At 38.2% G+C, this 27,356-nt stretch overlaps 7 protein-coding genes across 11 annotated transcripts; 1 reads left to right on the forward strand and 6 right to left on the reverse strand.

The window, feature by feature from the left end:
• Positions 1 to 230: 230 nt before the first annotated feature.
• Positions 231 to 2,293, reverse strand: LOC126782971 (phytolongin Phyl1.1-like). Of its 2 annotated transcripts, none has more exons than XM_050508338.1 (2): positions 2,138 to 2,293; positions 231 to 1,824 (listed from the first exon to the last, which is right to left on the reverse strand). In XM_050508338.1, the coding sequence occupies exon 2, from the start codon at positions 1,568 to 1,570 to the stop codon at positions 731 to 733; it is 840 nt and encodes a 279-aa protein (XP_050364295.1). In that variant the 5' UTR covers positions 1,571 to 1,824; positions 2,138 to 2,293; the 3' UTR covers positions 231 to 730. The 2 variants fall into 2 exon arrangements, with proteins under 2 accessions (XP_050364295.1, XP_050364294.1); XM_050508337.1 differs by having other exon boundaries at positions 231 to 1,828.
• Positions 2,294 to 2,628: 335 nt separating this feature from the next.
• On the reverse strand, positions 2,629 to 5,557 carry LOC126783397 (RING-H2 finger protein ATL7-like). Of its 2 annotated transcripts, none has more exons than XM_050508857.1 (4): positions 5,003 to 5,556; positions 4,840 to 4,922; positions 3,601 to 4,010; positions 2,629 to 3,099 (listed from the first exon to the last, which is right to left on the reverse strand). In XM_050508857.1, exons 1-4 carry the CDS (start codon positions 5,261 to 5,263, stop codon positions 3,014 to 3,016), a joined length of 840 nt encoding a protein of 279 aa, XP_050364814.1. In that variant the 5' UTR covers positions 5,264 to 5,556; the 3' UTR covers positions 2,629 to 3,013. The 2 variants fall into 2 exon arrangements, with proteins under 2 accessions (XP_050364814.1, XP_050364815.1); XM_050508858.1 differs by having other exon boundaries at positions 3,094 to 3,230; positions 5,003 to 5,557.
• Positions 5,558 to 8,744: 3,187 nt separating this feature from the next.
• LOC126782965 (uncharacterized) lies at positions 8,745 to 11,502 on the reverse strand. Of its 3 annotated transcripts, XM_050508325.1 has the most exons (7): positions 11,282 to 11,502; positions 11,128 to 11,198; positions 10,957 to 11,062; positions 10,577 to 10,709; positions 10,219 to 10,365; positions 9,715 to 9,804; positions 8,745 to 9,184 (listed from the first exon to the last, which is right to left on the reverse strand). In XM_050508325.1, exons 1-6 carry the CDS (start codon positions 11,353 to 11,355, stop codon positions 9,745 to 9,747), a joined length of 591 nt encoding a protein of 196 aa, XP_050364282.1. In that variant the 5' UTR covers positions 11,356 to 11,502; the 3' UTR covers positions 8,745 to 9,184; positions 9,715 to 9,744. The 3 variants fall into 3 exon arrangements, with proteins under 3 accessions (XP_050364282.1, XP_050364283.1, XP_050364281.1); XM_050508326.1 differs by lacking the exon at positions 9,715 to 9,804; XM_050508324.1 differs by having other exon boundaries at positions 8,745 to 9,804.
• Positions 11,503 to 11,707: 205 nt separating this feature from the next.
• On the reverse strand, positions 11,708 to 15,531 carry LOC126782964 (glycerophosphodiester phosphodiesterase GDPD4). The gene is made up of 9 exons (XM_050508322.1): positions 15,378 to 15,531; positions 14,991 to 15,077; positions 14,673 to 14,770; positions 13,842 to 13,902; positions 13,606 to 13,683; positions 13,239 to 13,331; positions 13,040 to 13,129; positions 12,293 to 12,420; positions 11,708 to 12,197 (listed from the first exon to the last, which is right to left on the reverse strand). The coding sequence occupies exons 1-9, from the start codon at positions 15,519 to 15,521 to the stop codon at positions 12,029 to 12,031; spliced, it is 948 nt and encodes a 315-aa protein (XP_050364279.1). The 5' UTR covers positions 15,522 to 15,531; the 3' UTR covers positions 11,708 to 12,028.
• Positions 15,532 to 15,679: 148 nt separating this feature from the next.
• Positions 15,680 to 20,445, forward strand: LOC126782626 (uncharacterized). The gene is made up of 12 exons (XM_050507909.1): positions 15,680 to 15,781; positions 15,858 to 15,944; positions 16,331 to 16,464; positions 17,415 to 17,473; positions 17,551 to 17,605; positions 17,688 to 17,738; positions 18,169 to 18,217; positions 18,742 to 18,782; positions 18,855 to 18,959; positions 19,409 to 19,456; positions 19,687 to 19,806; positions 20,092 to 20,445. Exons 1-12 carry the CDS (start codon positions 15,733 to 15,735, stop codon positions 20,158 to 20,160), a joined length of 867 nt encoding a protein of 288 aa, XP_050363866.1. The 5' UTR covers positions 15,680 to 15,732; the 3' UTR covers positions 20,161 to 20,445.
• A 329-nt stretch (positions 20,446 to 20,774) lies between these two features.
• LOC126784804 (sucrose-phosphate synthase 4-like) lies at positions 20,775 to 21,599 on the reverse strand. Its single transcript, XM_050510313.1, has 3 exons — positions 21,444 to 21,599; positions 21,228 to 21,355; positions 20,775 to 21,125 (listed from the first exon to the last, which is right to left on the reverse strand). Exons 1-3 carry the CDS (start codon positions 21,552 to 21,554, stop codon positions 21,017 to 21,019), a joined length of 348 nt encoding a protein of 115 aa, XP_050366270.1. The 5' UTR covers positions 21,555 to 21,599; the 3' UTR covers positions 20,775 to 21,016.
• Positions 21,600 to 22,981: 1,382 nt separating this feature from the next.
• Positions 22,982 to 25,309, reverse strand: LOC126782987 (plant intracellular Ras-group-related LRR protein 9-like). The gene is made up of 3 exons (XM_050508360.1): positions 24,403 to 25,309; positions 24,051 to 24,217; positions 22,982 to 23,899 (listed from the first exon to the last, which is right to left on the reverse strand). The coding sequence occupies exons 1-3, from the start codon at positions 25,147 to 25,149 to the stop codon at positions 23,269 to 23,271; spliced, it is 1,545 nt and encodes a 514-aa protein (XP_050364317.1). The 5' UTR covers positions 25,150 to 25,309; the 3' UTR covers positions 22,982 to 23,268.
• Positions 25,310 to 27,356: the final 2,047 nt, after the last annotated feature.

A 27,356-nucleotide genomic window follows, 5' to 3' on the forward strand; every position in this document is an offset into this window, starting at 1 on the left:
GATTTGTGAAAGGGATGAAGTGAGCGAATGCCAAGGTGAAAAAGAATAGCGATGTAAGATGAGGTACAAGGAGGGCAAGGTGGAGATTTAGGAAGTGTGAACACCACCAACCCACATTCCTTCATTCTGATCAATGATGCCAATATCTTCATTTCCTAATATTTAGAGCAAACTCCGGTAACAGAACATAAAGATGAATGTACTGTAGACATTTAAATTTCATGTTTCCAAACAGACCAATATAGCACCCTTGCCAACCTCTGATACAATTACGTATGCTGACTAAATTTCTTTTTCTAATCCGAACAAAAACATAATAAGATTGAATTTGTCGCCTTACAACAATACTCCAGCAAGATGGTTACATGCATTACACAAAACTAAAATGACATAACATGACCAAATTCCAAAAAATACACTATACTATGCGATTGCAATTAGGTCTGGAACTCTCAACTCAGAAGAGAAGTTCATAAAATTTCATAAACTTGAATATACATAGGCAAATAAACTATAAAACTGTACAACAAATTCCTAGACAATGCGTATTTTATCACATACCTCCAAATAGGGTGTAAAAATATCATTATGAAAAGATGGTGCTTCCTCATATTTCTGCTCCTATCGACTCCCACACACACTCCCCTACTCTCTTACAAGAATTTGAAGTCATGATTGCGCCAGTTCAGAAACTGATAGATCTCAGAAGCTCATTTAAATGACAGGATAATTAACGGATGCACTCAATGCCACGACAAATCAATAACCAAATCACAAACAGTACCACGCAAACAGCCGCATCTATAGCAAGGACAATTCGCACTTGGCGGCACCACTTCTTTCGAATGCCGTGAGAGCCTGATCTACTCCTCATTAAGCCCGAATCCTTTTGTAAGGCAATTGAAGAACCTGCTCCACTGAGGTTATTAGAATCCAAAGTTGATGAATCTAGATTGATTCCTCTATCAACAGATATCCTATGTTCTTCCATCTCAATGTCTCTCATCGCAATAGTGTGATCTTTGGCCTTCTTCTTCTCTTGCTTGTTAGACTTCCCAAGTAGAGGGGCCTTTGTAGAACTGGCAACTTCAATTTTTCCGTTCACAGTACCTGGTGATGGAGAAAGACCGGCATGAAGTGATGGGTGAGGTTCAGCAGTCCAATTACTACCACCCTGAGAAACGTTTTCTAAGGAGGTTATCAGCCGATGGATAATCGGAACTAACTGTTCTTCAATGCCAATAGAGTTCATACTCAACAAACTTCCCCTTGAACCTTTCCTAGCTATCTTCTTGAACTCATCTCTCAAGTGCTCTAGAAACTGAAGAATCCCTGGTGTACCAAGACTCTCATCAACAATGATCAAATAAACATATCCATCTTCAATCAGAAACCCGTAAGTCCTCTTACCGGAGGTCTCAATATACCATTTATGGAAAGGAGGAGCCTTCTCCAAGCACAATGCAGCCAAATTCTCAATTTCATGATCTCCACTGCTATATGCATAGAGGATCCGATTACCCTTGGATACACAGCAGTAATAGACAGTAGTTGGAATCGAACCCATCATTGTATTTATGAACTCTAATCCTCAAAACTAGTCCGTAACCAGTTCTACATGTGTGATCCAAATGCAGATGAAGAATATAAATTGGCAAAAGAAGAATCCAACAAAATCCTCAACCAAACAAGCCAGTAGCAAGTAGAAGTTCAAACAAGAGTTGCACTATAAGATAAAGAGCTTTCCAAGAAGTAGCATAGAGAATTGTTGAGCTAACTATTCAAAGCCGGGAATGAACTCCACCATGCCTCTTTGACGAGATCCTACCTTACAAAACAGAACAAGATAAAAACACGATTAGTGCAAGCACGCCTTTGAAGAAGTCAAGATAAATCCTTGAAAGAAATTGAAGGGCAACAGGAAAGTTGATCCCCAGAATTGCCACTTACGGCGTCGCAACCCAAAGCATAAGGATTGATCTTAGAGCAAAAGTACAAAGATCCAATATTGATGGTCAACCACAAGTATTGGTATCGGGAAGAACTCGATTCACGAAAATGCTTATCAATCAAATTCTCAGAGCAACCGAAACCAAACACAAGAGAAGACAAGAGAAGAGAAGAGAAGAGAATTTACCTGAAGAAGAAGAAATGCGATGAAATGAAAGGAAAGGAAAGGAAGCAGTCAAGGTTGAAAGCTGGGACACGAGAAGCCGGCGTATTATTAGACCATCATTTTTCATTTGTACTCGATACTTTTCTATTCCAGTTGACATTTTCACTTCTCCTTCTTTCTTTCTTTTTTCCAGTAACAAAAAAATCTAGATAGAAGGGAAAAATTTGATCTTTCATCACTCAAGTCAAGGTCAACACAAGCAGTTTCTGCATCTTTGGAAGTTTGGAGTCATCAAATTAGACTTGCCACTCCTACTAGAGCAGTGATTCTTTTTTGTGTTACATAAAAATCTTCTTCACCGGCTACTTATGACCTCAAATAGGACAATCGCCATTGTTAACCACAATTCGTACTCTTAACATGCAACTTCCATTTCCACTTGGTAGACATTTTTGTATTTCCATAGCACAAGCACATAAGTTCAATTACAGTACAACAGTCTTTATCAAGATACACATCTGACATGAAATAAAGATGTCTGCCCAAATATAACTAACAATCTCTGCTGACTAATTTAACTACCATCAAATCCCTTATGCCCATTCAAGGACCTGCTCTTCTTAACTTTTGCTGATATACACATAATACATCTGGTGTCGTGGTAGCCTGCGTGGTTTCTTATTACTTCTAAGCCGATACAACAGCTGCTGCCTTTCCCATCTACATGAGCCGCTAACATTACAGATCAATCAGCTTAACAAACTCTGCAGATTGCTGAGTAACAATCTAAGATTGCTCTTAGACCATACAAAGAAACTGAAGACATCCAAAGGTCGCTAGTATTATTTTATATTAGTACAGAAACTTGACCAATTGCCTGCTCTTAGCGATTCCTTTTTATGAGCAACTACTTGATCTCCTTGGATGCTCATGTAAAAAGAAGCATGCAACATTGTGGTAATGATTCACTTGCTGGATCATGCCTTCAGTAAGAGAAGTCAACCAGAAAATTTGTCAATATATGGCATGTTCTAAAGCCTGTATACTAATTGCTACATCACAGAGATGCTAATATGAGGAAGATGGTGTGCCTCGATTTTATTGACCTGTCAGGCTGTTGAAGAGACAACCACAGGGATATCAGTAGTTGAAAGTTTATCAAATGTGATGCAAACTGACAACACTACAGCTGTATTTTATGTTCCTTTCTTTTCTTTTTTCTTTTTCACAAATGAAAAGAGTTCCCAGTAGACATTAGTTTATTCATACCCACAAGAAATGGTTAAATAATTTATGATTGGAGATATGCAAGACTGATATCAGAAATAGTACCAGAGAGTACAAATGATATATATTACCGAAACATTTTCACAAAGTCACCAACGAGGTTCAGTATGAGAATTTAAGTTGACAAAAGCACTATATAAGAAAAGGCACATTAATGCACAGATATAGTGATATCCAGTACGTGATAGTCAACTTACCAGTATGCTCAGGCTCTTCATTTTCAATTCTGGCATCCCTTAATTCTCTTATGTGATCTGCACATTGACAATCTCTAGCATCCTCTTCAGAACAGTTCTGGACAGTTCTTGGTTCCCCATTCCTTAACCCAGAAAACTGTGAGGATTCTGTTTCTTCACAAGCTTGAGGTGTCGGTGCAAGAGATGGTACATCATTCTCTGCAACAGAAGACGCATGACTCAATTCTAGTGTTACATCAGGTGATCCATTTTGAGATTTATGACAGGAAAGGAGGGATAAGCGGCAGAGTGGACAGGTGGTGTGCATGGATAGCCAACTATCAATGCAATCAATGTGAAATGTGTGGCCACAGGCTGGTATTTGTTGAAGCCTATCATCTGCTTGATAGTCCCCCAGGCATACCGCACATCTGAGAAGAATGTTTTATTAGAAACAGCAACTCTATTTCACCTAAAAAACAAGAGCTACTGGTTCGACCATTTACATTGTGTGGTAACTATGCTTGTACGTCTTCTTTCATAAATAAATATGGAGTGTCACAATGTTTGTTTTAGATGATATTACTTTTCCATAAATTCTTCACTCAATGTGTTTTGACATACATCAACAATGTTTTTTCTCCAAAAAGTTTGCACTGAAAGGGTCAAAGGGATGTCATCTGCCCTTAACTAGAGACAAAAGATTGTGAAGATGGAAGACAAAGAACAAGAAACAGCTTGATTCAACTCTGTCTAAGTGTTTCTGGGGGAGGATTCCACATTACTAACTACCAGAAACACAATTTGAATGTTTCATAAACAGTTTCTTTCACAGAGTAAGTCATAGGCAAAAGGATGACTTTGAGAAATCCGATCTACCTAGTTCATAAAAATAAATAAAAATAGAAGCCAAGCCCGAACAGATTAGTTAACCAACCTCTGGTCTACTTCTACAATATGAGATCCTATTAATCATTGAATGTTCATCAGTAAACTGTCAGCCAACCCTTGCTTTTCTAAGATCCTCCTAAGCCTTAAAGTTAAGTCTTTTACTATGATAATTCCTTCAATAATTACATCAAAATAGAATATATTGCAGCATGAATCATTACATCTAAGAAGTCCTAAATAAAAAATGCATGTCCGCTACCAATTTCAATTCCAGATTGAACCCAAGTAGTTTCTTTTGTAAATGGCCAACAAATTCAACAGCTGATAGTACTTGAGAAGTAAAAAAGAAAGAAAGAAAAGCCCACTCACTGTGTATCTCTGACAAAGAAGCTTTCGTTGTATACAACAATGGGCAGCATCTCCCTGTGCTCTTTTTTCAAGCCCGATTCAACCTGCCGGAATTGCAAATTACACACAAAATGCACAAGTCTAAACAAACAAGACTTACACAACGGTCAGAAAGGGGGCTTACTGTGGCAATGTCGACATTCGTGTCACTAATTTGTGGAGCCGATCTCATTCGAATAGAGGACCAGTTGACACGTCGGGGGCGAAGATAGAACAAGTAGAAGACAAAGATGAGGATGAAAGTGAAGAAGATTGGCACACAGAAGACGAAGAATTGGTAGAGCTTGAATTGGCCAGAACTCCCAGAAGCAGAAGGCTTGTCGTTTGACTTGCTGGGGTCAGGAGTGTCTATGCAACATCTGGGATAGACGTGATTGTAAGACATAATAGCCACAAATTACAATGAACCTGAAAATCGCAATGGAATGGAGGAGAGGGAACACAAGATGCGAACAGATGAAGCCAGCAACAGCTAGATTCAGAACATGTGCGCTTTGTCTTGTTTTAAAAAAGAAGAAAAAAAGAAAAAGAAAGAAATGAGAGAGAAGCTGGCTGAAGCTGAGAGCAAATGGAGATGGCTAGCAGGTGAAGACAAGAGTGGAGTGAGGAGAAGCCCCATGGGATAATTCGTGGGATCATTCAGTAGATACAGATACTGGAAGGCCTCAGCAACACGTGGTCTCACCGTAACACTAGGCTTCGTGCTCCCTCTACAAGATGATTACACTATTCCCTCTACAATTTTTCTGTTTTTATTTTCTAAATGATGAGACGTCAAACCAAAAATGCGATCGTCACTCTGTCGGACTACAATATAAAATGGAAAATTACTTAATAACACGAGACTAAATTTATAGTAGCAGAAAACTCACTTTCAATATTTTTATATAAATTAAGACATCAGTTCAATTCTAACAACAGAAAAGTACTTCCGAGCTCATCTTGCAAATGACAAAAACTACATTGTTTTAATTAATTACGCATCTGCCACTGTTATATATTTATGCTCCATCCCCAAATCAAAACCTAAATTCTAGATTTCACATTTACTCTCGTCATGGTAGCATATCGCCCCTCGCATCTTCTTCACAGATCGCTCGTCATCTTCTTCGCATCTTCAAATCACATTTCTTCAAAATCGTAGCAGTAGATCGTTATTTAGGTCGTGAAGTCTTCATTGGTGAGTAGCATATTAGTATGATTTTCTTTGATTTCAATTTTGTTATCGGTTAATTTGAAAACTAGACTCATGTCAATTGATTTTAACAATGATTTCACTATATTTACAAGTATGGCAACGCGTTTGAGGCAGTAGCAGCTTTGATTCGGGTTCACCTTAAGATTTCAAGTAGTAGTAGCCCGACGATTTAGTGTAAGTAATTCAATGGAGGGCGATAAGGTAAGCCGTACATCTTTTAATGTTGTTTTCAGTGTCTAGAAATTATAAGGAACATGTGAGGTGGTCTTTACTAGTATTGGTTTCGAAACCCTAAGTTTCACGGAAATGATTATTCATGCTACTATGATGTTTGATTATGCTAAAGTGCTTTTGAGGTAGTAGCAATTGTTTTTATGGTATTGTTGATTATGCTACTGTGGTGATTGTGCTATTATATTATTGATTGTGCTACTATGTTGTCGAATATGCTCTTGTATTATTAACTGTGCTTCTGTGGTAATTTTGCTACTGATTATGTTATTGTGTTGTCGATTGTGCTACTGATTATGTTACTGTGTTGTCGACTATGCTACGTGTTGTTAATCATGCTATTGTGTTGTCGATTGTGCTACTATGTGTTTTTTGCTACTACTATGGTGTTTAATTATACTACAATGGTGTTTACTGACGTTGATTATGCTATAATGCTTTTAGGCAGTAGCATATTGTGTCAAACGAATTCGAATAAAAGCTCCAGTGGGTAGAATAAAGTAAAAAAGGCAGAAAATTGATGATGAGTGCGGCATGATTGTTTACCAAGATGAGCACATGGAGGAGCAAGACAAGGGGAAAAAGGATGAGGTGCAAGTAAAGTGATGCATGACTGCTTTCCAAGACGTATACAGGATGGTATATCAGAAGCTGGATGACAAAGAACGAAAAGCATTGATAAGGGAGTTCAAGAAGACGCCCTTCTGGAAGCTGATTGAAGTGTATCACAATGGATATGTGATTGAGAAGACAACTAAGAAAAAGGATAAAGAGATGCAAAAATTAATCCAGTGCTTCGAGCCATCAATGAACAAGTTAAAGTTTGGAAATCAGATTTCCAAATCAGCAGTATCAGATGTGGAGTTTATTCTAGGGTTGCGAAACAAAAAAAACAGGGCTAAATGGTGCCAAACCCATTGAATGATTCAAAAAATCCAAACGACAATCCTATCGTAAAGAACTTTTCTTGAGCATGACAACAAGATAAAAAGAGGAGATATCAATCGCTGCATTGATAATTAGTTGGTGGAAAAAACTTCAAAGAGGATTGATAATCTTGTTAGTTTGCTAATTTTGCATCTTTTCGTCACACTACTTTTTACAAGCTCGGGATCGACCTTGGGGTGGAGCTACTGCAAACTAATTGGAGCTAGTTCCTCACTTGGTTCATGCCTCTATCAAACTTAGTCAATAGGATATAGTGGGGTAACTAGAGTCATTTAAATTTAAGAGCGTGAAAGAAGAATATTGATTTTTGACCTTTTGGTAGCAATTGAAAAAATATCAAGACCTATGATTTGTATGATATTTTTACTCGTTTTCGATTAGTTATATTAATGTAATAAAAGCTAAATATCCCAGATAAATGCAAATCGGATATTTGCTAAGATTCGATTTATTTGTAATATGTGCACCACCCAAATTTGAGCTGATTGATAATTTTGATTTCCAATTACATCAGTTGGTTCAAATTGCATGTTTTGTTTTTCCTAAGAATACAAAAGGTTTTATTTATTTATCTATGACCAAAATTAATGAACATCGTAAGTTGTCATGGTACAAATATTCATGATGGTACACAATCGTATGACATGTAACATTCATTATAATTAAGCTAAAAATTTAACAAAAAAAAACCTAAAAATTACTAATTACAAACCAAGCATCTTAGACCCCTATGGAAGGTAGTATCATTTACTTAGAGAACTCAATTGGATACCTAGAGACCAGAGAAGCAATATGATTTATTGATAAGTTAAAATCAGGCCCAGAGATTTAACCCAAAATTAGAAGCAACTCGAGTTTGAGCCTAGGGCTAAGAACCAAAGCCTAAACCCAAACTCAAGCATCTCTCCCTTACGTGTTAATAGGATGTATGCATGCATCCACTGTTCTTATTTGCATTACTTCCGAATGTAAATAAATTTTAAACCACAAAATTACTTGAAGACAAAGATCCAAACTTGCATTGGTTTATCATCAGCTGGCTTATGTTGAGTTACTAGAAGATAAAGATCCATAATTTTCATTTGGAACTTGAAATTAGATCTTATGTAACATTTTAGTACTTAATGTTGATATTCTATTAAATGAGATGGTAGAATAATTATATAAGTATATTTTTATAAAAATAAAATAAAAGCATAAGTTTTAAGGGTTTAAGGTTATTTTCTAGGAGAAAGTAAACATGAATTTAATTCTATAGTTTGGTTGAAGGTGATAACTTGGATTTATGTTTAGGAACTTTAGTATTTGTGATGTGAACACCCATGAAAATACTTTTAGTTCAGTTAAACATAGCTTCGCTGGGTAGTTTTGTGTTACAATTCAATTTCTTAAGTTCTATGACTTATGCTATCAATATGACTTCAAGTAGTATCGGCAAATGATGAACCTCTGAAACTCATTTACATTTTTATAATTATAAACGTACATGTCCATTTTAACTTCCCATTTAATATAAAAATTGACATAAGTACCAAAGTGTTGTATAAAACCAAACTTCAGCCAAACCGTCTACTTTAAAATATTGTGTACAAGGTGTTCACTTGGCCATAGCTAAGGTATCCTGGGAAGAATCTACCCTATAAAGAAAGGGTAGGGCATTGTCTAGTTAAAATAAAGAGTTGTTTTTTTCCTTGTAATTGAAAAGAAAACATACTTACTGAATAGCCCACCTAAACACTGAACATTACGTAAAACTTAATTTGGGTGAAGACTCCTGAGAAGAGAATTACATCACTAGCAGTTACTGACCAGAGCTATTGCCACAAAAACAACCATATCAAGAATTGAACCGACTGATTAGCATCATCATCTCTGTTGTCGCATCCAACCTTGTCAATTGACAATTGAATTTCTGTTTTGTCATATCTCCTGAGAGTGAAATGGATGAACATCATATGTCCGCAATGAATTTACACATGCACAAATATTACAGACGAATGATGTCAGCTGTCTTGAATCCCACCAGAGACATTCAAACACCCAACCTAATATTCAGCCATCAATTCTAATTAGGATACAAGGATCTGGTTATTTGGATAATTGGATTTCCTTGGACACAGAACCAGAGTGCAAATTGAAGGGCAGACATAGGGAATGAACCAAAAGATTTCATTTTCAATTGCTATCGGCACCACCCTGATTATGCATAATGAACTATCACCAAATGGATTTCGGGTAAAAACTTCAATTTTGCTCGATTAGATCAGAGTGGGGATAGAGACCAAGTGGAATGAAAAGGAAAAAAACAAAAAACAAAAAAAACAAAAACCCCCTCCTCAGTGGCTAAAGTGTGACTTGCACATTCTGTCAAGAAAGCTAGGGAGGTTAGAACGTGAATATCTCTGCTGAAAATGAACAAAATTTGGGATTTTAAAAGATGACATTTGCGTAAATACTACCATCTACCCACAGTAAGAACTCCAATATTATCATAACAGATGCTCTTCCAACTCATCCATGTCATCTGGTCTTCCCTCTTGAAAGAAACTCTGTAAAATAACCAAAGAGTCTGACATCCTTAATTTTTCTCAATTTTTTTTATCAAAGTCAGGAAAGAATTGGGGATATTTCCTTCAACTGTTTGAATGGAAGCTCTTAAATGCAAAAACAATAAAACACAATTCTGCAGAAGGTTCTGCTTAAATGCGCATAGCAGTAGAGACATGCATTAGTTTGGTTGATGAAATCAATTTTCCATGGACTCAGCCAACTTGGTTCAATGGTTATACGAATACAATAAGATCATAAAGCATGATGCTTGCACACATTGAGAGAGAGAGAGAGAGAGAGAGAGAAATGTTGATGATGGTCCATGTACATGCGGATACCAACAAAAACATGTAAAGAAAGTTCTGTACATATGGGATGAGAAGCTACTAAAATGTTAATCAGGCATCCCTTACCTTAAGCCTGACTTCTGATGGTGAAAGTGGTCTTTTCGGGCTTGAAGGACCCGTGCTGAACTTGTGAACCAACACCTTAAACAATGGTAAAGAGAGTATATAGACCAAAGCGAAAACAAAAGGAGCCGCAACAAGCCATCCCAACAACTGCAAAAATTGATGCAAGTCATTTTAGACACTGGTGTCTTTCATTAAGATGCCAAAGAAACATCACGACAGAACACAAAATCAGAATGTAATTGATAAACTGTGTACTTAACCTTTAGAGTGAATGCGTACATGCAGGTGTGTGTAATGTGTCTAGCTGTTGGTGTGAGATAGAGAGTTATGATGACAAGATGCTAAGTTAGCCACCTACCGCGTGTGCAATACTTAGTAAGACTTCATGTGAAGCTTGGAGGGTTAAAACTTTCTTCAAAGCATCAGAAGTCAACGGGAAATGAGGCCCGCCGGTGACGTATTCACCAAAGCGCAAGAAGGGTACCATCAAACTTGGAAGGGAAAAAAAAACAGGCGATGAGTCTATGATCATACATGTAACATAAAATGCAGGCAGGCATGGTACAATAGAGACTGCAAGAGATCTTTTAATCTTTGTAAAATATGTAGTCGAGAGAGACTATCAGAATATTGACTATTGAGCGAGTAATTATTTGAACAGTTGATCAAGGTCACAGAAACACAAAGTCGTCGCACGTATAAGTTACCAGGTTGCTAGAAGTAGAAGCATGAAAGTACCTGAGTTCAACTGGTGTAGCAATGAGATTGAGGACCATGACGGTTGGGGCATGGCAGTGAGATCCCAGAGATGCAATCGCCAATCCAGAGAGAATCACAGTAGTCCCTGTCAATCAGATGTTAGGTCATGCAATCGTCAACGAAACAAGGGAAGACCAATAGCTTACTTACCACAGATTGGAAAGAGTCCGATGGTAAAGCCAAGGGCTGCAGAGAAGGCCAATAGCTTAGGCTCGGCGCCCCTGTCAAACCAAAGCTCAAATCAAAATCGCTATCTCACAAGTCTTGTTGTGTCCGTCGTGGTTAAGTCTATAAGAAAAGTTACCTGCGAAGGATGTCGACGAGAGGCTCGACGATCTTCTTGTTGAACCAGATGGTGAGCGGCCCCAAATTTGCCATGCCGGAGCCGATATTCCTTTCTTTTTCTTTTTAAAATATGTTTAGAGAGAAAAGAAAGAAAGAGAAAGAGAAAGAGAGAGAGTGGGCGCGGTGAGTGGTATCTGAGAATTAAAGATATTACTCAGTTTTCCACACTCTCGATATTTAAATCGGAAGCGAAAACTGCGCTCAGATCTAGATTTCTGCAAATCAATCCAGACTGATTTTCTGCTCAGACAGATAGATGCTCGCACTTGCTCTTGTTTTATAGAGGAAGATGATGACGACGTTGCATTCCGGTGCGGGAAACACACGGTTTCGCGCCTACGCCAACCAATTACATCGAGCCACGACTATGTCGATTAAAAGACAGATAGAGCAACGTGGAAGGCGAAATGCTCCAAAAGTCCAAATCATGATCATAATAGTCAATTGTTTCTTGGGGCCTATTTAAATTAACCCACTACAATTCTCAGTATTAGTTGATCGGTAGATAAGATAACATTCGTCTTCATCTTCATTTTCCTAACAAGAAATGGGCATGATTTGTAGCCCTCCATATTATGCAACAAATCTTCATCAAACCTCCATTCGAGTTGCGTCACCTTCGAACCAGGCGACACAGAAGTTGAAACCCTTGTGTTTATGTACGCTGATAGGTATCCTTTTGTGAGTCTAGAGTCAATCAAACATGTTATTCTGATAATGAGAAACCATGCTCAAGGCACAGTCTTCTTGTATCTTCCATTAGACCTTGAAGCGTACTCGGGTTGCTTGTCACAATTGCATCTACGTGCTCGGACAACATATTTTCCATGGACTCCACATCATCGACAGTCCACGCGTATACCTTCTTATTTCTCCTGTTGAAACAAACTCGTCAATCTTAAATTCTCATAACATGCATGCAATCTAGGCGCCTTACAAATTCTAATGCATCAATGTCAAAGACATATACCCATGGAGAGTTCGCACAAGCTTTTCATCGATCAAGGGATGGTACACACCAACAACACGAGCATCTCTCATCCTCAGTAAGTTGCTCCTTACCCCAGTTGACTGGTCCATCATAACAATGTACCCCACCTGAAACAATATCACATTAACAATGAATTCAGCAGGTCTCCCTCTTTTGTACCAAAACATCTGGCATTAGATTCCAATGCCACTTTCACTTCAACACAGCAACAAATATAAGGAAACTCCGCAAGTAGTTTGACATGTGTAACAAATACAATGAGAATCTCTGAAGTTTCATAACCAGGCCCTGCAGCAACGTGCATGAAGAAACTGAAGCAAAAGATTTTACAAACTTATAGTTGCTTCTGAAGGCCACAGAAGCTTTTGCACTCGACTACATTAGGTTTTGGATGAGCAACCATCATCGAGAAAAGATATTCCTCAACTATGTACGTGCTTGAAAATTAAAGTAAGTTCTGTGATCCCTCATGTGGTGAAAGTGTACATTGGCCTTCAACTCTTCTATTTTTGATAATAACATGAAATACTGAAAACACATACTTAAGGAAACTTGATAAATTTTGCACGTATAGAAACCAGACTTTTCAATCTTTCTCTACTTTTCAAATTATCTAACGCTACCACCAGAATATCACATCACCTGCTAAATTCCAGCATGACCTCTGAGAAATTGTTGCTAGAAACCAGAAAAAAGAACTGGAAAAAAGAATGGGTTGCTTTTTACCATGACATCTGAGGATAGTCTGATCATATCCCTCACTAGGTTGTCACTTTTGGCCCATACGATACAATTCCGACACTGCATCTTCTCAACCTGGAAAAAGTTCAAATAACAGTGGCAACCTTGAGATTGGCAACTTGGAAAACCATGTCAACTGAACTTAAAATGATCCGAATGAGAATGGTGATGCAAACAAACTTACAACAGCAAGAACATCCACTGCAAGACCTTTTTCATATGATGGAGGCCCGACTTTCACATCTAACACCACCTGCCTAACTGAACTTGATACCAACTGAAAGTTTAATCAAAACCATGGTCAGATAATAGATTGGCGGGTGAGATGGAGATGTTTGGCTTAGAAAACAAAACTGAAATAAAAAAACATTAAAAAAATGCAGATGGAAGTTAATGGATAGTATCCCACACACACACACACACACACACACACATTACTATAGAGAGGACTTCCTATTTTGTATTACAAACACACTTCTATGGAGAGGACTTCCTATTTTGTATTTAAGAAGTCGGAAAGAGAGAGAATCAAAGCAGATCTTATAAATTACCTCCAGAGCCTCTTCAATTGTTGGAATATTTGCATCATGGAACTTTGCAGATGGATAAATGGAACCGAGATGTTTTATCTACAACCAGAAACTAAAAGTATATTCTCAATCAACATCATCACAATACTTACATGCATAGCTTTATGTCTAAAATAAATAGATAAGCTAGTCCTGTAAAAGAATCCTGGTAAGAATTTGCATTTACAATTACAAGAAATATAGGACTGCAAACTCACCTCTTTCATGCTGTAGTGGCCAACCTTAGAGGTGCTGTTTCCAGATATCCGCTGCAAATCCCTGCCTGTCATTTATAGATCAAATCTACCAGCTATTTCAAATAAAAGTATAAAACTCTAAACATGCAATTTAATATTAGTTCAAAAAAGTAAAGAACAAATTACCAGTATCAAATTCTAGTGGATATAATGTTTTGATGACACATCAGAGATTCAATATATCCTTAGAATACAAGTTTGGTTGTGAACATTGATACCAAGCTAACATTGAATAGTAGTTCACCTATAAAACTCTAATGAAAATCAAGAACTTCTGCTCCAGGGTTTGGTTAAATTGGAAGTAGTGAATACTGTAAATATATGCAAATCAATAATAACACATATTATTCATCTATGTCATATGTTCGTAAATAACAGAACCTGAAAACAAGGCTTTAATATAATCCAGTTCTTTACATATTTTTGTTCTGTGAAGGTTAAACATAACTTTGAAACCACTTTCACATAATTACTTATTTTAACCATATGTCATTGATAGCGAAAATACTGAATCAGCAGGAATAACCAAAATCATAAAAGACAAAATTCTGAAGTTTCCCCTTGGAATTTTACGGTATGATGCAATGACAGATTAAAGAAATTAATCCAATCATTTATGATGAACTATTAAATAGAACAATAAGGAGGAGTTCATTGTTGATTCCATGTTCTTTAAAGAAGAAAGAAAGTAAGTTCAGATCAACTTATAGTAATTAAGGTGGCCAATTGATGAAAGATGACAATCAACAACTACGAGGAAAACTACTGTATAGAACTCTGAGAACACCGCACCTGTCATGGAAAGCAAGCAGAACCCCATCTGAAGAACGAGAAACATCAATCTCAATGCAATCTACTTGAGAATTAAGAGCAGAGTGATATGCAGCAATCTGTGGAAAACAAAAAATAGGCTGTAAGACAGATGGGCCACCCTACAATAAGGGCATTGTGAAATAAATTCTTGCAATTCTTGCAGACAGAAAGGGTATAAATCCTCAAAGTTCAATCTATGACGAACAAGCATACGTTTCCCTCATTTGGTATTCAACAGAAATAGGACAACAATGGTCCTTCAAAAAATAATCATGTTATCGAAGAAGATATGCATACCGTGTTTGGAAAGGCGGAAGTTGAGTCACCGCCATGGGCACATACAAGAGGAGGACTATTTAGCCAACCACACTTTCGCAATTGAGTCTGCAGAGTTTAACAAGTAATTACTTACTAGTCTACAGTGAAAGTTTTCCCTGGCAGAAAATTGACAATGGGACATAGAATGTGATATGCCTAGAAGCATTATACAATCAGATAACTAGTTGACTGCAATGTACCAATTTCTGATATGATGTCGAATAATCCCAATGCACAATTTTGTAATCAACTATCCCCTCTTTCTTTTGCATCTATTATCTAATCTTTCTCAGCTTTACTGAAACTGGAAGCCATAAAAGCCAAAATGTAAAAACGAGTTGAGAGAGAGAGAGAGAGATTGATTACGAGACGAAATGATTTGAGCTTGAAGATGAAGAAAATGGGAGGGACGAGGGCAATGAAGGCGAGGCTGAAGAGAATCGTACGGAAGAGCCTCCTTGATGATAACTTCCTCCTCTGCTGCTGTTGCCTCCTCCCCACTCTCATCATCGCCCTGATCGAGGTCACCACTTCCTTACCAACAGACCAACAATAAGTGAGGTCCTGCTTTAGTTAATTACATAACCACCCCCAGCCCCGGTGGATTCAACTTCATTACTAAAAGGTCACTTATGTCTTTTCATTGTTTCACTCCTCGCACATTCACAGCTATAAATAGCAGAAACTGAGGAGCCCAAACCCAAAACCCTGAGATAATCAAATGGAGGACTACTTGCAGTACATGAGGACTCTCCGATCTCAAATGAACGGTGAGCACTCCGATCTCCTTTGCTAGGCTTCTCAATTTTGTTTTAATTTTGGTTTAATTTTGAAATGAATGAACAGATGTGGAAGATCAAGCTACCAAGGTCTCGGTGGAGGAACAGATGCAGTTAACCACTATTCAGACCCTCGAGAACGATCTCAATTCTGGTACCTCTGCCAATTTCTCATTGCTGATTTAGCTTCATCTGTTTACAATCAGCGTTTGCTCACACTGCACTGGACTCTTTTCGAGTGATTTTAGAGCTATTCATATGATCAGGTTGTTGTTCTTGTTGTTGTTTGAGATTGTGATATATATTTACGTTACACTCAGATGGATCTGTGCTCAGCTTTTTTGATTCTTGTACTGTCCTAAGCTTTGCATTGCAAACAGTTCGGTTCACTTACGTACCTTTGCAAATATATTTTTGAATGTATTGAGTTTCGACTCATAAGCGAATCTATCTTCTTATTTAATTTTTACATGATAAAGTTTGCTTTCTATGATTGTCTTTTTACCACACTGATGAACTGTGCACTCGTTATCGTTCCAGCAATATCCGAAACAAAACGATTCATCGAAGACATTGAACAGATGAAGAATGCCAAGGGTCAAATATGCTCAAAGATTCTGGAAAGACAGAGAAAGATAGTTTCATTGGAGTCTGATTCATCCAACCTTATCCAGGTATGTGTGTGATGACTGATGAGGAGGGGTCGGGGGAATATAAGGGTTCAAAATTTGTTTCGTATATAATGCACAAAATAGGAAAAGAAGTACAAAATGTATGATTTCAGTGCAGTCACTGCAGTGTGACAGTTGGTTGCATCATCTTCCTTGTGCCATCTATTAAAGGTGATCAGATAAGCTACTAGGTCTTTAAAGAAAATTTATATAAAGTACACCCGAGTATACTTGAAAGCAAAATAGTGAAACCCAGACCTGCTTTGTGTTTCTTCTCATCAGTTGTCTCACCATTTCCTCTTATCCAAAAAAAAATGCCCATATGATACTGGAATCCATTTCCAACTCAACACTTTGACTTTGATCATTTTTCTGCTTTCACTATATCAGGAATTTAAGTTTTAATCAGTTTTACTTTCTTTTTTATAACATCCTGTAGCCTTGCTTATGTTTCAAATGTGTATATAAGTGCACTGGTTTGTACCTTCTTTATTAGATGTGCCTTGTTCAACTATGTATGGCTAACATAGATAAAAATGCTGATCCTTACAATTCAACATTTTTCTTTATATAATGACCTTTTGTATATTGTTCATTTGCACCTCTTCACATATGGCACCCAAGAGCTCAAGTAATCTGTCTATAAAGAAAAAGCTTGCTTCGTAAGATGGTTTTCTTTCATAAATTTGTGGGCTTCCTGTGAAGAAACACTATGTTCCTAGAACTCATGCCTTATAAAATAGAGGAGGATATAAACCAAAGCATGTAGGTGTGGGGGACTAAGGGTAAGGGGCAGACAGATGAGTTGCATCATGCATGTGCTGTTTACACTTCACTTGCCTCACTTATTTTCTATTTAACTAGGAAATGAGCAAGTTAGTACAATGCTTCACAGTATATAATTGGATGTCTTTCTTGTTTTCTTCAACCTTTGAAATTTCTCCAACAAGTAGACCTTGGAGCTTATTGAACAAGAAAGGATCAACTTGGCCGCCAAGCATATTGAGAAAAGGTAATTCAACCTGCATGCTTGATTGATTGACAAACACCTATTTTAGAAATATAACACTTGTCTTGGTCTTCGTACAGCACTTACTACTTGAAAGTATCAGAGGATATCAATGCCAAATTTCAGGAACAAAAGGTTTGATTATTGGAGGTCACTTCATGGATATTTGTCTTCTATTTTCATTATATTTATAGTTTCCTTTATAAATTTTGGTCAGGATTGGATCAAATGTCACTGGTACACTACAGAACTTGGAGAACCTGGAATGGTAAACCATAAGAATATCTTTGTCTTCTTTAATTACATAGGTGAGATAGCCTTATTTGGTACTGCTGGGTGTCTTCCTCATTTGTTTATCAGCAATTTTCTGATATTTGTAGTGCTAGGGAGGTTATTTATCTTTATATATTTGAAGGTAATAAGCCATGCACCTACTACATGTAATGAGTCTATAAAAGGTGATTACCAGTTTTTCAACAAAAATCTTCTTGCAAAAATTCTCAGACTTTGACTTGCTAAATCTTCTCAATATTTTGTTTTGGGCCTTTTGGCATACTGTTTGTCCTTCTGAAGATATAAAGCTCTTGTATATACTCAACCATTTAATTGCCTCTGAGTTCTATATGTTTTGTTTTCTGTTGCTTTGGCTTCAAAGACTTAAACTCATGCAGAAATTGGTTGTGTCTTTTTCTTTACAGCCAATGCAGGTTAAGGATTCAATTGATGAGCAAAGAGTTGAGATTCAAGGTGTGTCTCTTAAGCTTCTTATAACAACTTTCTTAGTTTTGTGTCTCTATAGTAAAATTCCTAGTGATGAGCAAATTTTAAATTGTTATCTGTTTGCTTAAGGTTATATTATAGAATTGAAGCTGGTAATTCCAAAACTAATGTACTTGAACTATTCATCCTCTCTGAAATCACTGGTTCTGTTGCAACAACTTTGGACCTAAAGGAATGCCGAAACTGATAAGATTTGTTTGTGAGTGATTGGCAATGCTCTAGAAGTCTTTCTGCCATTTGCAACTATGTATTACTCATTCAGTTGAACAATGAAGCAAGGCCTATCTGGACAAAATGATAATGCAGTAATTGTATGATATCCAAGCCCAGCGGAAGCAAAATTAAGTATTGTTACAGTAACTTGCATAAGGTGAAGCACATAAACACTAATATAGGGGAAAGTCATCCTCTATGTGATATATATTATATTTAAGATGGGTTTTGATGTGTAGTATGTATCCATTATCTTCTTATACTCAAATTCTCTCCAGGGAAGAATAGCATCAGTGACCACCTCTGCATGGATGATCAGGTAAGAATAAACTTCCATTGTTCCTTCAGATGTATGGAGTAGAGATCCTTGGATTTATATTAAAAATAACAGGGTAACGATGCAAGAAAGAACCTGATGGCGATGGTTGACTCTGCTAAAGTCAAGCTTGATGAGATTTTACGAATGCAATCCGAACTTGTTGTGGACAATTACAAGGTTAACTCTAACATTAGATTATTATATTCCTCTAAAAGTATATGTGCTGATTAAGTCTATTGAATGGGTATAATGAACTGATAACTCACCTTGTAAGGGTGTCTTTTCAAATTCACACATCCTGAACAAAATTTGTTTTCTTTGAGTTAATAAATTCTAGTGTCACACATGTGCAAGATTTCTGTTGTACAGCTCAAGCTGTGGTTTTTAATAAAGCTTCTTTTCAGCTTTTAAATGAACTTTTTCCCTTGGCAAAGTATTTACTGAGCATAGTTGGCTTTCGTACTTGTAAACAAAAGGATTGTATGTCTAACTTACAGAGGTATTATATTCAGTTATATTTAATATTACATTCCCTAAAAGAAAACACGACAGACAAAATAAAGAAATTGGAACTGTTGTCTTATAAAATATTAATATTCTTGTGTTTCTTCCTTATGCTAATTCAGACGAAGCAGGCTATTGAGCAAGTGATTAGCAGGGAAAGTAATTTTAAGGTCAGTTGTTTGCTCAATACAGGGTTAGTTTAGTCAGATGTATTTGAGATTCAGACAAATAATCATAATTAAAATTCTAAGCTGATCTTGCTACCTGAGATTAGCATCATAAGATTGCTGTCTTTGATGCCAACTCATAACCTGTCTTATTGCCTACAAATGTACAGTTCTGTTGATTTGATAGCACTAATTTAGCTTTTCATTTCCCATTTCGTTATGGGTCATTCCAGCCAGAGCTAAGAGTATTGGATATGAAGACCCTGGAGGACGAGTACAATGCCCTTTTATCAGATAAAACAAGTGAAGCTGAATATTTGGAGTCTCTGCAGGACCAAATTCAGATAATTAAGGTAAACTATATATCAGCGATTTCTTCGGGTATATATAGACTGTAGTCATCATTTTGTCATTTATATGATATGGTCAACGCTAGTTCTATTGAAGGATTCGCACTCGTACTGACAGAATGGAACAATAAAATTTGTGCAGCAGATGTTGTATATTTAATAGTTGCATTTAAATTCCATGGTTTTGAAATTTCAACAATTGAGGTTACCGTTGGTGCACATTTTATCAAAATAGAAGACTTCAAAGAACTTGATCCTTTCTTTTCAGTGATGCCCTGCTTTTTACAGGGTATATCTCATGTGATTAAATGTGCTTGTGGAGAGGAATACAAAGTGGAGCTGGACTCTTGTGTATGAAAAGGGTAGAACTGGACACGGATGAATAGGGTACTGTGGGTGGCTCAGAAATGATAGCTTCTATGGGCTAGAATACTTGGCTCGCTTTTCAGGTAACCATGCAAACAAAAAATCAAAACTGATGGTATAACTATGCAGTAGGAACATATTTACATTACTTCAGTAGCTGGTCCATGCAACTTGAATGTAATTTTTGAATAGATATAGATTGAACCATGAACAGATTGCTCATGAACACTCCAAATATACATCAAATGCCTTCATATCCACATATTGGTAGTGATTTCTGTTTCTTTCCATGTACTAGGAAAGTTTTCACGTATATGAGTTATGGCCTCACAAATGCATAATCCAACAATTGTAGGGTATGTTTCGTTCCATGTACTAAGAAAGTTTTCACGTATATGAGTTATGGCCACACAAATGCATAATCCAACAATTGTAGGGTATGTTACTATGCCTGCTAAACAGCAATTTCATTAGAAGGAAGCTTTTTATGTATTTTATAGAAACAAAACTATTAGATACAGGGAAAGAGAAATAAAGTTTCTGTTAATTTTTTTTATGTATATAGGAAACTGCTTACAAGAAGTTGAGATGTATGTTCTCTTATATGTAGCAGTCAGTCCTTTACTCGAGTTGTCGAAATATATATCATATATAGTAAGGGAGATATAAAGACCAAACTAAAGTCCCTTTATCCCAAGAGCCTCAAGAGTGGCTGAGATATCGTGGGGTTGATAGCTCTCTACAAGGGCAATGTTAGGGCTATCTTGTGGGACTACGTCGTCTTATCTGAGACCATCTTCACTATGAAGAAGCTTATCACTGCCATACTCAACGGATCCTTTTAAAATTAGTGTCTTATGGAGACCAGCCAGCAGGTCATCATTATCTGTATCTCCTCTTCCCCCACAAACACAACCACTTTGGATAGATCAGTTCCCCACCTGACCGAAAGATATCTGTATAACATGATAGAACAGTAATTTGGATCAGAAGTTCAGAACTACACATTCTATTAACCTCATTTTGTAGAGTTCAAAGTACAGTAACAGAAATCTAACCTCAATGCTTGTACTCTTGATGCAAAGAGTGGTACAACATTTAACCTTGATGCCACACGAGTGTAGAAAAGGTTGCATCTGAAGCCTCGCATCCGCAGCCTTTGGCGCAGGTCGTCGACTCCCCGCATCTGCAATCGGTACCCCAGTCATAAGCATAAAATTACGGGTAGCAAGTTAGGGTCAGTCTTTTTATACAGAATAGCACAAGTCTCTCACCTCGGCTCCTGGTTTCACATTATAAGAGTAGCACCTTGAGCTACTTGACCCTCCGTACTCTGTGATGTCATCCTCAGCTCCACCTTCTGAAATGGCTAGCCTTGGTACCATGGACCTCACATTCTCTCCAGGCCATCGGTACTCTATATGTGTCTCAAAATCTGCATCAGCTGCCAAACAGAAAGGCAAATGCCATTGAAATTGGATATTTCAAGGAATATCCTAGTTGATTACGAGTCTATCATATTTCTGGCCATCCAATTCTTTCTATCTTGAATTCCGAACCTGAACGATGGAGCTCCCATATATGACATGCATCTGATCTAGGCCACTTGTGCACTTATTTGACATTGCAGCCACTTAAATAAGTAGGCTTCAAAGCCTTGAATGTATGCATGATTAAGTAGGCAGATTGATATTTGTTTTTGGTTGATATTTAAGATACAATGCACATAAAGGCCATTCGCTCTAACTATGTCTATATTCCGATCTATGTTATTGCTTCGATTCGAGTATATTTTAAAAATCAAAAGAATATGGATCGATCAGTGATGCATTAATACAGGGATTAGGGATGAGACGTGTTATTTTGGTCCTGGATGAGTGCATCCAAACACGTAGATGGGTTCCAGATTTCCAATAACAATTCCTTATTCCGATGGGACGTCCAGAATTTTAGGTTAGGTAAACTGAAGCTCAATCGATCATATATTAGAAGTCCCGATCATTATGATCGATAATACCATAATGTATAAAGTACTTTCGTAACATCAATTATCAAATATTGCAACATCTGACACTTGTCCATCGCCATGTTTATGACGAAAGTTAGTTCTAATACTGCAAGCTCGATCGATCTCCTCCCGTCCTCCGGCCTCTTTCTGGGTGAGAGGCGCAAATCGGTAATGCTGCTTCGACGAGTGGAGCGGCCACAAGTGACTCAAAATCAAATGACCTTTCCTCTCTAAATATTATCAAGTGATACTCTGATCTCATCATGCATACCCCCTAACCCACAACTTCTTAGTTTTGAGTCTACGACAACCTATTGACTTTCTTGTTTAGCAAGAAACCCTGCAGGCCCCAAACGACACCAATCCGCACTTGATTCCAAATTCCGTTCGATAATATTTAAGATATTCATTCGGATTATGTGTTACTATCAACATAGGTCATGTTTTGGTTCCGTTACTAGTGACAGTTGTGTATTATCAAACTGTGTCGTCAACAGCAACCCAAACAGCTATCAAGTTATTCACAATCTTGAACTTAATTATATAACAGTCACTACTTCAGCTTTCAACAACCATGAAATGCTTAAACTAGACTCAATCTTTAGGTATTCTGAAACATGCCTACCATCTATGAGTGGATACTTCAGTAGAATCAGCACAGGAATCAGGAGAGCTGTGGAAACATCCTAATCTAACTCGGAGCAAACTAAAGGAAGTAGACAATGTTGGTCAAGGGAGCAAGTAATATTGAACAGCTTTAAAGATTTAGGGAGTCAAGAGCAATAGACTTGACATAATTAAGATGCAAGGAAAATTTACATACAGCACTTTCATTACTAGCAATATGTAACAGCTTAAGCGAACCGGTCACAACAATTGGATGCCTCAGATTCAACAAATGTGTCAACAAGCTTTTTACAGTAGAGTAACTCAGTAAAGTGAACCTTAATCCTCCCAACTATTCAACCGGAGGAGCAAAATTTGTCAAGCCGGAAACGAAGCAGGACAGTATTCATAAAGAAGCAAAGAAACAAGACTGAAAAAAAGAATGTTTGGCACAACTATGTGCAGCAGAAAGCCATTTCATGCAATCATAGCTGCTGATCAAGAACAGGGTCTCTAGGAGATCTAGGAGACAGATATTCAGAAACACCTGAAACACTGCGTGCCAACCAGGAAGTGCTGCGTGTCAACCATCCTGTTTCTGCTTCTTCTTCCACTCGAAGCATGCTCTTCCTTTCTTCTTCCACCAGTATCTCTAACCACCTCTTGGCCATAAAGAGCTTGACAGCTTCTACACCTTGTTGAACTATGTCAGGGGGTGGAAGCACAAGAGGGTTTCCGTCCAAGTTAAGTTTGGTCAAATTGTCAAGGCGGCCAAATGTATCAGGCAGGGCATGAATCTGATTGTTGCTGAGATCAAGTTCCTTAAGGTTGGTTAGATCACCAAAAGTTTCGGGCAGCTCAGTAAGGTCGGTGAAGTTGCTGGCAAGGTTCAGACTTTGGAGATTGGTCAATCGGCCAAAGGACAGAGGAAGGCCCCGAAGCTCATTGAAGTGAGCATCCAAAGAGCGCATAGACCTTAGCTCACAAACAGAGGTGGGAAGGGAACAGATTTTGTTTAACTGTATGGAGAGCTTCTGAAGATTGACCAACTCATAACCAATGTTGGTTGGCAAGTATGCCAGGTTGTTGAAACTCACATCCAACTCCACCAATGACCTAAAGTTTTACAAAAACCAATTAATCATTTTTCTGGTTCCATCACATTTTATTTCTCACTCTGAACTCAATCAATCAACCAATCCTATAGTAACGATTCAGAAAATATAAGCACAGAAAGACAGAAGCTTTTCAGAATCGAGAAATGTACCTGCACTGACAGATAGAATCAGGAAGAGCAGAGAGCTTGTTTGCGGAGACACTGAGAAGCTTCAAATTTTGCAGCAGGCCAATGTTGTCGGGCAGTGACTCCAACAGATTGGAAGACAAGTTCAGCTCCTGTAGCGTCTCCAATCCACATATTGTACCAGGAATAACCTGTTCAAAAAATGCTCCATGACTCAATAATCTATACATCTTTTAATCATAACAACAATAAATCAATCGATCATGAAAGACTAATTCACTATATCAATTTCTTTGCATGAACATAAATCATAAGGTCATAACAGACTAATTCAATTTCTCTGCAAGAAAATAAAAGAAAGGAAAGGGAATCGAACCTGGAGCTCATTGCTGGAAAGATCAAGGTGCAGCAAACAGGTGATCCTGCCAAAGGCCTCCGGCAAGGAGCGCAAGCGGCGGCCGGAGAGGTTGACGCGGTCGAGCGCAGCCCCGGAGGCCTGGTTGAGAACGCCGACGACCTCCTCATTGGCCTGGTCGGAGACCGGCGGCGCCTCCTCGACCAGACCGTCCTCGGCGGAGCGATAAATCTTGTTGAGGCGGTCCTCGGCGTCCTTGAGAAGCTTGTGGTAGGAGTCGTGGAGCTCGTCGAGCTGGAGAATGGCCTTGCAGTCCTGCCTCTCTTTGTCGGCGGAGTCGCGGCACTCCTGCTCGCGCTCGGCGAGGTGGGCCCGCCACTGGAAGCGGTCGACGTCGGAGGGGCGAGGGGAGAGGACGAGGTCCTCGAGCTTCTTGGAGAGAGTGGAGTCGATGTGAGCGAGCTTGGCCCTGGCGGTGTCGACGGCCTCGTGATCGGGGCGGCGGCCGAGGGCGGAGAGGATGGAGCGGGTCTGGGCGACGTCGGAGATGGCGCGGGTCATGGCGGCGACGAGTTTGGGGTCGGAGAGGTGAGGCATCTGGTCGAGGAGGGAGGAGGGCTTGAGAAGCTGGGGCTGGGCGTCGTCGATATGGATGGAGTAGAGGCCGGAGACGTGGGGAGGGGGTGAGGCGGTGGAGGAGGCTCCGAGGATGGGAAGGCGGTCCATGATGAAGGAGAGGAGGGGGAACTTGGACGGGTTCGGATCCATTCTTCCTTAATGTGTTTACAGAGAGAAGAAAGAAGCCGTGTTGTTGGTTGTTATAATAGGAAGGAAGGAAGGAAGGGCGGGCGTGGATATCGGTACGACGGTTTTGGCCAGATTGACGAGGTCGTTTGCCCTCTCACTCCCCTTCTTTCTTCCGGAGAGAGCGAGAACCACAGTTGGTTTTGCCTTCCTTCCAACGCTTCCTGCCACGTCGGATCCTCCGTACCCAATATTTATCAAACAAAATCACTACAGCGTCCCGCCCCACTAACCCGAATTTTAGCCTCTTGGCCTGCTGCTTTTACCACTTTTAATTCAATTACTCATTTGTACTCAACCTCCAGGTGCAGATTGACTTATTCGAATGGGCATTATCCTCTAGTTTCTGTAAGTAAATTCCCTTCACTGATCAATGTGTGCGTTTGTACGTAAGATGCATGTTTTCAACAATTTACATATACATGAAATGGGTCATTTGCCCCTGCTCACATTCATGAAAATCCACCCATGTATTGTAATTACATTTTGTTTAGATGAAATGGGAGAGACAATTCACTGTTTTGACCCTACTAATATAAGAGGAAAGTTAATTGACATCAAAAGAATGCTAACTCTATATCAATTATCATCGCCTCATTTTAATGTATGTTATGTATTTACATATTTTGTATCTAAACCCTGTCGTTTTTCTTTTCAATTTTGATTTTACTGTCATAATATGTAAGTTCACTTACATATCATCTTATTATATACAGTAATATTTGGTGAATATGTATGAATTATATGATTTTAAACCAAGTAATTTTTTGTTGTTGAACTATGTCGGATGTCATGCACTTCAAGAATATTGTCAAAATGTTCCTTACTGAACGAATTGAAAGGCTACTTTCTTGCAGATACTGTATATTTTTTTCTCAAAAGCAAGCTGCTCAATCAAGATCCCGGCCGTTTTCTTCTATATATAAATGGGCCCTAAACAATTTGGTGGTTAAAGATACAAGCCAAGTGGATGCAGCACTACCAAAACCACGTTAGAGTTGCACTCGGATGAAAAGTCGCACATATCATATCAGGTAATATAATTTCTGAAGATTGAGACAAGTTATGCTAGCTGCAGGGATGATTACTGAATAAAATCTCGTTTGACGTTGCCCTCCAAAAAGCTACGGGGATGCTTAATTATCGTACACTCACTTTACTTCTAGTTAAACAAAATGGTAATATTTGCGAATCAAGTTACCATATTGAAGACAAAATTATCATATAAGAAATGAAGGGTAAATGAAATATAGACACAAACATATACAAATGTGGAATATAGCAAAAGAAACTCAAACATCAAACAAAGAATATGTCTAAGTCTTAAAGGCGAACTCGGTCCGATAAGAGAGTAAATAACAAGATCAGAATATGAGAATCACTAGAATACGCCTAATGTGTCAATAAAAGCAACTCGGAGATCGGAAAGTTGGAGTACCGTGAAATAAGATCCTCAAAAATTGGAAGCAAGCAACGAGTCATGAACGCTATCACACTACTAGCCTCCAAACCAACGTTACTAAATATCTGTAAAACAAGGGGTGAGTCATCGTCCTCGCTAACCTGTTTTAGGGCTGATACCCCGTTGAGATAGGCTTTGAAAAATAAATAAAATAAAAGAATGATGCAATGCTGATATATAAAAACATATAAAATGAACGCGTACCATTTTTTTGGTACCAACTCCCACCCCTACCTGTGAGAATTTGTCCTGGCTTGGAAATGCACCTAAGATAAAGCCACAGGCTTACCATTCCAATTCCGCTGGTTCCTTTCCTTCTAGGCTCACCACAACACAACCAACAACAAGGAAAATAATCCCTGCTCAAACTAGTAGAACACCTGAGAAGCCAATCACTAATACTCATAGGAAGGGATACCTCCCGAAAAACATAAACCAATTCCGGGAATGAGCATACCAAATCCTTAATGAAGCAACAATCTCTACTTAAGTGTTCTAATGTCTCATCCTCATCATTGCAAAAATAACAACCATTTAGAATAAACACTCTATTGGTACACAAAGCAATTATAGTAGGTAAGATAGAACAACACACTTTCCAGAAAAATGACCTTTAATCTTACCCGAAACCCAAACTAGATATTCTTCAAAAAATCCACCAAACTCCTTAATAAGTGACTTAATATGAAAATCCAAATAAACAAATTGG

Source organism: Argentina anserina, chromosome 2, assembly GCF_933775445.1.
Source record: "Argentina anserina chromosome 2, drPotAnse1.1, whole genome shotgun sequence".
In the NCBI taxonomy this organism is placed as follows: Eukaryota; Viridiplantae; Streptophyta; class Magnoliopsida; order Rosales; family Rosaceae; genus Argentina; species Argentina anserina.